Below are 9945 nucleotides of genomic sequence, written 5' to 3'. Positions count from 1 at the left end.
TCTAGGGCGCTGTGTCACAGCATCATCAGCCTGAGCTTGTCACTGCAGGCAAACTCAACGCTGTGCGTTACAGGGAAGACATCCTCCTCCCTCATGTGGTACCCTTCTTGCAGGCTCATCCCGACATGACCCTCCAGCATGACAATACCACCAGCCATATTGCTCGTTCTGTGTGTGATTTCCTGCAAGACATGAATGTCAGTGTTCTGTCATGGCCAGCGAAGAGCCTGGATCTCAATCCCATTGAGCAGATCTGGGACCTGTTGGATCGGAGGGTGAGGGCTAGGGCTAGGAACTTGCAGGTGCCTTGGTGGAAGAGTTTATTAAGTTTGCTGAAAATAAACGCAGAGGACGTTTCTTTTTTTGCTGAGTTTACATGTCGACAAACAGTGGTTTAGGCTGATCTGGGAGAATCCATTCTCCACCAGGAGTCAACTGTATATCATTACTCTATACAAGATTAAATCAATATCATGAATGAGCAGCATTAGGTGAAATCTGTTGAGATACTCTTGGAGGTTTGTTAAGGTAACTGACAAGGAGACCTTTTCTGGAATTGTATTTTATGTATCAATAATATCAGACATTATGAGAGAAATTACTAAACAAATGCCCAGGAATTCCTTTTTGTAATTACGTGAAAACATCAACAGACTTTGATCAGCAGACCTGTGACCTTACTACAACACTATGCACCATTTGATCACACACCTATTCATTTGAACCCCAAAGCATGAATCAAATCAAATCAAGTTTATTTTATATAGCCCTTCGTACATCAGCTATTATCTCGAAGTGCTGTACAGAAACCCAGCCTAAAACCCCAAACAGCAAGCAATGCAGGTGTAGAAGCACGGTGGCTAGGAAAAACTCCCTAGAAAGGCCAAAACCTAGGAAGAAACCTAGAGAGGAACCAGGCTATGAGGGGTGGCCAGTCCTCTTCTGGCTGTGCCGGGTGGAGATTATAACAGAACATGGCCAAGATGTTCAAAATGTTCATAAGTGGCAAGCATGGTCAAATAATAATCAGGAATAAATGTCAGTTGGCTTTTCATAGCCGATCATTAAGGGTTGAAAACAGCAGGTCTGGGACAGGTAGGGGTTCCATAACCGCAGGCAGAACAGTTGAAACTGGAATGATCCAGAGTTGCGTTTGCTTTCCTACGAGTGTTGTCCACATCCTGCCTGTTATTCCCATCTCCTGACAGAACATCTTTGTCCTCATTTTCTTTCATCTTTCAGGTTTTTTTCCTGTTTTCTTCCTTTGTGGACTTTATCCACATGCCTCAGAAGATTTGTTTTATGAGTGAAACTTTTACCACAGATTGAGCAGCCATGTTGTTTCTCTCCTTTGTGAATCTGTATATGTTCGGCTAGGGTGCCCTTGTATCTGAAGCTTTTATCGCAGACCTCACAGCTAAATGGTTTCACTCCTGTGTGAGTCCGTATATGAAAGTTCAGGTGACCCTTCTGATTGAAGCTTTTCCCACAGTCACAGCTAAATGGTTTTATTCCTGTGTGAGTCAGTATGTGCAAGTTCAGGTGACACTTCTGATTGAAGCTTTTCCCACAGTCACAACTAAATGGTTTCTCTCCTGTGTGAGTCAGTTTATGTCTGGTTAGGAGCCAGTGGCAATTGAATTTTTTACCACAGTCACCACAACTAAAAGGTTTCTCTCCTGTGTGAGTCAGTATGTGCCTCCCTAGGTCTCCCTTCTGACTGAAGTTTTTCCCACAATCACCACAGCTAAATGGTTTCTCTCCGGTGTGAGTCAGTTTATGCCTGGTTAGGTCCTTCTTGATACTGAAGCTTTTCCCACAGTCACGGCAGATGTGAGTTGTTTTAGATGTGGTGCTGTGTTTGGAATGGTGTTTCCTCAATGGTGGGCTGGGATCCATTGGCGGGCTGCTGTCAAGTCCTACTGGGTCGCTGCTTACGGCTGAGCTGGAGGCATTGTTTTGATAATCTGGAGGGTCACAGGGAATGTTGAGACCCTTAATGTGGGTCACAGTGACAAAAGGTTTGAGATCCACTTGTTTACAGTCACTCTCTCTGTTCTCCACAGTCTTGGTTTGGGGAAGAGTCAAGGACTGAAGTGGGTCCTCATGATCACATTCACTTTTCACAAAGGATGGAGTGAATTTGAACTCTATGATATCAGGCTCCAGCCCTTGAAGCTGCTCTTCCTCCTGACTGGTCCTGACTTCCTCCTGTTCCTCTTTAATCTGTATGGTCTCTGGGTCCTCCTGTCCCAGACTGGGGCTCCACTCCTGCTCACAGTGCTGCTGCTCAGGGGGAACCTCCTCTTCAGAGAGAGAGAGCTGCAGGGAGTCTGGAGGGAAGGAGAGAGGAGGAGAGGTTACCAATACACTCTTTAGACATGCCTGAGTGCACAATAACATTTCACATTTTTAGCTAATGGAAACTCGAGAAGGAACACAAAAAAAACATTGTCTCAAAGCCGTGTTACACAAGAACCTCTGTGTAAATCTGTTTTAAAACAGCTAACAGTATATTTTGTATTTGTAAAGTTATTTTTGGATGATAATTAAGTTGACGGTTCAAGGTTTACAAAACCGTAATCACAACTGTTTCTAGATAAAATGTTTAACCCCTAACCAAATGGTCATCCTGAGCTTTATCAAAAGGGACGTTGAATAAATCGGAACATCTTTCAGAGCAATTTCAGATAGAATTTTACTCAACACTCGTTAAATGGAGAAGATTTGTGACCCGTGCTGTCCAGGGAAAGCATTGGTATATTGGGGTATTTTTATCCATTCACGGTAAAAGTAATAAAAATACGAATTAATATTGTTGAAATGGTGACCGCTGAAAGCATAAACAGTTTATTAATTTACTAGAACTATTGCTGACTATCAGTAGATCTACATACAAACCTATTCTACATAGTTTTATCTCTGGTGTGATCCGCAGCAGTCTCCGTAGCCGATCATTCTCTTCCTGGTACTCTGCTACAGTTTCCTCAACCGCACCAAAAATCTCAACAGCAGCAGATGCCGTTAAACATTCATTTAAAAACACACAAAACAACTGTAGTTTAGATGTTTTCAGTGGACTGAGAGTTGGGTGTTCAGCTCGTACGGCTTCTTGACATGGGTCCTCCTGATCACATTCACTTTTCACACAGGAAGTAGTGGATATGGAGTCTTTGGTATCAAAGCGCCCTTGAAGCTGCTCTTCCCCCTGACTGGTCCTGACTTCCTCCTGTTCCTCTTTAATCTGTATGGTCTCTGGGTCCTCCTGCCCCAGACTGGGGCTCCACTCCTGCTCACAGTGCTGCTGCTCAGGGGGAACCTCCTCTTCAGAGACAGAGAACTGCAGGGAGTCTGGAGGAAAGGAGAGGAGGAGCAGAGGTTACCTACAGTGCATTTGGAAAGTATTCAGACCCCTTGACTTTTTCCACATTTTGTTACGTTTCAGCCTTATTCTAAAATTGACTAAGCTCGGCACACCTGTATTGGGGGAGTTTCTCCAATTATTCACTGCAGATCCTCTCAAGCTCTGTTAGGTTGGATGGAGAGTGTCGCTGCACAGCTATTTTCAGGTCTCTCCAGAGATGTTAGATTGGGTTCAAGTCTGGGCTCTGGCTGGGCCACTCAAGAACATTCAAGTCAGTCCTGCATTGTTTTGGCAGTGTGCTAAGGGTCGTTGTCCTGTTGAAAGGTGAACCTTCACTCCGGTCTGAGGTCCTAAGCGCCTTGGAGCAGTTTTTCATCAAGGATCTCTGGACTTTGCTCCGTTCATCTTTCCCTTGATCCTGACTAGTCTCCCAGTCCCTGCTGCTGAGAAACATCCCAACAGCATGATGCTGCCACCACCATGCTTCACCGTAGGGATGGTGCCAGGTTTCCTCCAGACATGACACTTGACATTCAGGCCAATGAGTTCAATCTTGGTTTCATCAGACCAGAGAATCTTGTTTTTCATGGTTTGATAGTCCTTTAGGTGCCTTTTGGCAAACTCCAAGCAGGATGTTATGTACCTTTTACTGAGGAGTGGCTTCAGTCTGGCCACTCTACCAAAAATTGGCCTGATTTGTGAAGTTCTACACAGATGGTTGTCCTTCTGGAAGGTTCTCCCATCTCCACAGAGGAACTCTGGAGCTCTGTCAGTGACCATCGGGTTCTTGGTCACCTCCCCGAATTTACCGCAGGTAGACTCCAATCAAGTTGTAGAAACATCTCAAGTGTGATCAATGGAAACAGGATGCACCTGAGCTCAATTTCAAGTATCATAGCAAAGGGTTTGAATACTTAATGTAAATAAGGTATTTCTGTTTTTATTTTTTATAAATGTGGAACATTTGGCATGATGTTTTGAACTGTTTTATGGAAAATAGATGCTGTGTTGTTGACGATATGACCGAGCAAAGTAGATTACTGTTCTATTTGAGCAGAGCGTACCTCCCTCACCGGCTTCGGTCGCCTGGTCACGCAACCGGAACAGCGTAATCGAATCCCCTCATTAATACGACACCAGTGCCTTCCATTTGTCAAGTAAAAGTTTGTTGAAAATGTACCACGCTTTGCAAGAACAGATTACATTATTGTACACTACCGATCAAAAGTTTTTGAAGAATCTCAAATATTAAATATATTTTGATTTGTTTAACACTTTTTTTGGTTACTACATGATTCCATATGTGTTATTGTACCCCTGCATATTGACTCGGTACCGGTACCCCTGTATATAGCCTCGTTATTGATATTTTGTGTTACTTTATTATTTTTTATATTCGTTTTTTGGTAAATATTTTCTTAACTCTTCTTGAACTGCACTGTTGGTTAAGGGCTTGTATGTAAGCCTTTCATGGTAAGGTCTACACTTGTTGTATTCGGTGCATGTGACAAATAAAGTTTGATTTGACCTATATACAGCCTGAAACTAATGACATGTTGAATAAAATAAAATTTGAATTTACAAACTGCACCATCAATTTAGGAGTTTACAATCTCACCATGTTCAACCTGCAGATTGATGTGCTCCACTGAGTGAAGTCTAACATTCTCAACGGCAGAGATACTTTTGAGGAGATGGGAAACGTTGCCCATGCTACGTCAATCGACCGCGCTGTGCATTCTGGATGAATTCTGGGACAAGGAGCGCTCTCCTTCAAGGAGTGAATGGGAGTCTATGGTGGTGGAAAAAGTACTTGATGGTCATACTTGAGTAAAAGTATAGATACCTTAATAGAAAGTTACTCAAGTAAAAGTGAAAGTCACCCAGTAAAATACTACTTGAGTAAAAGTCAAAGTATTTGGTTTTAAATATACTTAAGTATCAAAAGTAAATGTAATTGCTAAAATATACTTATAAAAGTATAAATTATTTCAAATTCCTCATATTAATTAAGCAAATCAGACAGAACCATTTTCTTGTTTTTAAAATGTATGTATGTATAGCCAGGGGCACACTCCAACACTCAGACATTATTTACAAAAGATGCATTGCTGTTTAGTGAGTCCGCCAGACCAGAGGCAGTAGGGATGACCACATGTTCTGCTGGGTGGAGTGTTAATAGTTTATTTAATTCATGGGATTCCTATCTCCTTTCTATAATATCTCTGGCAACTGCACCATGCAATGCACCCTGGACTAAAAAGGCAGAAAAATAGGAAAAATTTGCTGTGAACTTACACATTTCTATCGCAAAAATATGACCAATGGCTCATTCAAGAGAAGACATTGTCCTGATATGTATGATAGACGTTTTCGCGATCTAAAAGTCATATTACTATGAACTTCCAGTGTAGTGAGCGCGACTTTAGCACGGTGCTACATAGTAACGGATGGATTTCTGCCTGCTTGATAACGCAGATACACATGAAAACATTAAATGACCCAGGGAATCGATAGAACATCACCCAGAGATGTACAAAATCAATATAACATCAAAAATGGTTGAACCTTTCCTTTTAATATACACAGGAATGCGGTCTAACCCTAGTGCAGCTGAAAGCAAGCGGGTCAGATCTGCTGGCTACCTAAAAAGTGTATTAAATCAGTAGATCTACATACGAACCTATTCTACATAGTTGTATCTCCGGTGTGATCCGCAGCTGTCTGCGTAGCCGATCATTCTCCTGCTGGTACTCCACTACCGTTTTCTCAACTGCCCCGAAAATCTCCAGAGCAGCCGCCGTTAAACGCTCATCTAAAAATACACGAAACGCATCTAGTTTATACATTTTCAACCAACAGAGAGAGAGCTGGACATTCATTAGTGATGATACCGGAACATGCGTTGAAATCGCTACGTTTATTACGAAGCACTGTGCGGACGCTTACATTTCTTATCGTGGTTTGATAGAAGACAAAAGAGGCGCGACATTGCTAGACTTCCGGGAACGCTTGCGAAGCAGGCCGGGTTAGATAAATCAATGGGAGAAGTGAAAGATTCTGCCTTAGTTGTTAATTATCTCGAAATCTAAAGCCACAACCTAGTTGTGGGCACAAGTAGTTGAACATGTTATTACTCAGACCTCGTGAAAGTGACAAACTGACACGTTTTCATTTTCGTCAAAAAGTACTTATATATATATATATATCGGAATGCGTTTTACAGTGCGCACATGCGCAGTTCGGCACGAGACCCGATGACGTGATTCTACGCATGACTTTCGCGAGCCAACGTCGCCATGACACCGCCTACAAGCGTGATCGGGGATTTCTATTAGAGAAGCAGTTTCTGCCTATCTTCATACTGTACTGTCTTTGGCTTCACTAGCGCGTGCGACGTCATTGTTTCAATAATTTGTCTTTTCTAAATTATTTTGACCTGAAGGTGGCACTAGTGTACACTGTTGTTCAAAGCCTTGAGTAATGAACCTATTTTCGACACAATTGGTTGGAAATACTCAATATTTCAGGAAGCGCGTGTTGTTGCCTGATTTCGATATGTTTCTGCTTATAATTTCTTGTCTATAATTAGACACATGTAGCTTCTCTTTTGTAATTATATGTTGCCCTAGAAGACTAATATAAATCCTTGCTCAACAAATAATGTACTAGATCGATGGAATGAATGCTTCAATAATAAAGTTCTCCGTCATCTTTCGTGGAGCAAAGCTTTTTAAGGACTGCGGAGAAATTACAATAACGCAACAATAAAAAAACGGGAAAGATTTTCTATGCAAAATGGCCAGACTTTCCCTAGTTAAATAAAATGAAAATAATTGTTTTTAAATGACACCAGTTTAACCAGTTGTAAGGAAAAAGAAAGCTGTGAAAACGACCCAACGTGTTTCTGATAAGATTTCAGTTTAGCTTCGATACGTTATTTGGCGATTGACTGTGTGCGCTATTTGGCATGTGTACATTTAAGCCCTAAAGTTTAGGTTTATGCGCTAAAATACTAGCACACAACTCAGACACCCGTGCATACCCCACAAAACATGCCACCAGAGGTCTCTTCACAGTCCCCAAGTCCAGAACAGACGATGGAAGGTGCACAGTACTACATAGAGCCATGACTACATGGAACTCTATTCCACATCAGGTAACTGATGCAAGCAGCAGAATCAGATTTTTTTTAAACAGATAAAAATACACGTTATGGAATAACAGAAACTGTGAAGAGACACACACACAGGCACAGACAACATGCATATGCACACGTTGTGATTTTGTTGTATGGTGGTATTGAACATGTTGTGTTGTGGATATGTGGTGGTGTTGTATGGTCGTATTGAACATGTGGTGGTGTGGGGATGTTATATGATGGACTGTTTTATCTTTAGCTCATTCAGTACAAACATAGTTCACTGTTTTATCTGTTGTTTTATATGTAATGTGGACGCTTTTGTTTGTTTGGACCCCAGGAAGAGTATCTGCTGCCTTGGCAGGAACTAATGGGGATCCCAAATAAATAACAATACCAGATAGCCTAAAAGAATGAAGGAAAAAACCTCAATGCAGCCTATATAAATTTCACATGTAATATATTTATGGATTTTTAAAAACCTATTGTTTCTCTTCATTCAACCTGCCCGTCACCCACCCACCCTTCAACCATAATATTTAATGACCCTAAACCCATCCACCCTGCGTATATAACCACAGGGGCTGCGAGTTATGAGTTAACCCACGCATCACTGATAAACACAATGCTCCCAGGTGGATAGAGTCTCACTACAAGCTACAGATCAGTAATAATGGATAAGTGGGGGAAACATTTATAATAAATATATGGTGATCTAGGATGATTATTTGTGGTCCCGTGTGGCTCAGTTGGTAGAGCATGGCGCTTGCAACGCCAGGGTTGTGGGTTCAATTCCCACGGGGGGACCAGCGTTCAATTCCCACGGGGGGACCAGGATGAATATGTATGAACTTTCCAATTTGTAAGTCGCTCTGGATAAGAGCGTCTGCTAAATGACTTAAATGTAAAAAATGTAAATGTAATTATTTCTTGTATGAACTGAACTAAAAAGCAAAATATTGTAACACAGGCGACTCCTAACGTCTGTAACATCTTCGGACTGATGTGACAGTGCGCACTCAACCAGACAAGGCAAGTGGGACACTCGATTACAGAGAAACGTAAGCCTGTTTGTATGTCCTGTCAATAAATGATCAGATATTAGAGAAACAGTACTTATTTTTCCTTCATTTTCATGCAGAGTCACCTGTTAAAGTGTCCTGAGCTAAGGAATGTTTTCAATTATTAACTGGGTGGCTCAAGCCCTGAATGCTGATTGGCTGACCACTGTGGTATATCAGACCATAGACCAGGGGTATGACAAAACATTTATTTTTACTGCTCTAATTACATTGGTAACCAGTTTATAATAGCAATAAGGCACCTCAGGGGTTTGTGCATAAGAACAGTCCTTAGTCGTGATATATTGGCCATATATCACACCTCCTCGTGCCTTATTGCTTAACTATAAGGTTAATGAATTGGAGTTGGAAAAACACTGTAGTAAACATGAAGTGGCCCTCCAGTCTCCTTTTCATCTCATTTAACATTTGATTTACTTAACAAAGGGCACATCTCAATAGATGGTCCAGGTAAGTCATGACATCACAAGTGGGTGGGGGGGAGGGGGGGCTTTCCTCTTTTGTTCTCTATTGGTCCTCAGGCAATGACATCACAACTTCCCATCAAACCAACTCATTGAATGCCCTACTCCTTAACGTTTGCAATTGTATCTTAAAAAATATATATATATATTTTGCTCAAAACATTTTTTTTTTTCTTTTAGTGTGTGTTCTTAATAAGAACCTGGGGATTATCGTGTCATAACTCCCGACCAATGGCTGTTTGCCTCGGGCCGGGGACAGCCCTTAAGGAAGGAATTATCACACTATTATACCCGGGTTCGAGGGCCTTATTGCTTTTATAAAACGGTTGCGAACATAATTGTGAATTCTTTTTTTAAATATGTTTTCATATTTTATTTTAATAAGTAAATTAGTTTTATTTAATCCTTCCACCAAACGATATAGTCTGTGCAAAAGCCAGTTCCCACAGGCCACACTCCTACTGCACTGTAAAACTATTCCCTGTGAATTTACAGCTTAGTAGTATATTTTTGCTGTACAGAAGATATGCTGTAACATAGTTTTCAGCACTATGTTCCTTACTGTAAAACAGAGTAAACATCCCTGCTGTAATATGTAACACTGGTTCAAACCCTGGATGGGAGATAGATCAATTCTCCAGTAGAAGGTCTTGCCAGGACCATTTGTTTTTTTCTGATAGTGGATATAACGTTGGAAGATCTGACATTGTTCTACAGTGTAGAAGTTCAATATATTTTATACAAGCTTTTGTCTATATCGACATTTGGTTCCCATGATAACATAAACCTGTGGTTGAAATTTCACTGTAAAGCAACAGTTTATGACCTTTTTTCAAATCCAATGTATTTTCCCATATGCAGATTCCACATCACAATATGTTGACAACTTACAGT

General features: G+C 41.2%; 1 protein-coding gene across 2 annotated transcripts; it reads right to left on the bottom strand.

The window, feature by feature from the left end:
• Nucleotides 1-546: 546 nt before the first annotated feature.
• LOC129835594 (zinc finger protein 180-like) lies at nt 547-6584 on the bottom strand. Of its 2 annotated transcripts, XM_055901294.1 has the most exons (4): nt 6314-6584; nt 6048-6179; nt 2902-3351; nt 547-2333 (listed from the first exon to the last, which is right to left on the bottom strand). In XM_055901294.1, exons 1-4 carry the CDS (start codon nt 6354-6356, stop codon nt 1222-1224), a joined length of 1737 nt encoding a protein of 578 aa, XP_055757269.1. In that variant the 5' UTR covers nt 6357-6584; the 3' UTR covers nt 547-1221. The 2 variants fall into 2 exon arrangements, with proteins under 2 accessions (XP_055757269.1, XP_055757268.1); XM_055901293.1 differs by having other exon boundaries at nt 6048-6583.
• Between the last annotated feature and the right edge of the window lie 3361 nt (nt 6585-9945).

The sequence above is a fragment of the Salvelinus fontinalis genome, chromosome 36, assembly GCF_029448725.1.
Source record: "Salvelinus fontinalis isolate EN_2023a chromosome 36, ASM2944872v1, whole genome shotgun sequence".
Taxonomy (NCBI): domain Eukaryota; kingdom Metazoa; phylum Chordata; class Actinopteri; order Salmoniformes; family Salmonidae; genus Salvelinus; species Salvelinus fontinalis.
This window is presented reverse-complemented; position numbering and strand designations above follow the sequence as displayed.

What these genes read in the sequence shown, in the direction of transcription:
- LOC129835594 (XM_055901293.1), bottom strand. Translation starts at nt 6,246, where the DNA reads ATGAATGTCCAGCTCTCTCTCTGTTGGTTGAAAATGTATAAACTAGAT. An exon ending in GATACAACTATGTAGAATAG is followed by an intron (nt 3,352 to 6,047) that starts GTTCGTATGTAG and finishes CCTTTCCTCCAG; the next exon opens with ACTCCCTGCAGTTCTCTGTC. An exon ending in GATAAAACTATGTAGAATAG is followed by an intron (nt 2,334 to 2,901) that starts GTTTGTATGTAG and finishes CCTTCCCTCCAG; the next exon opens with ACTCCCTGCAGCTCTCTCTC.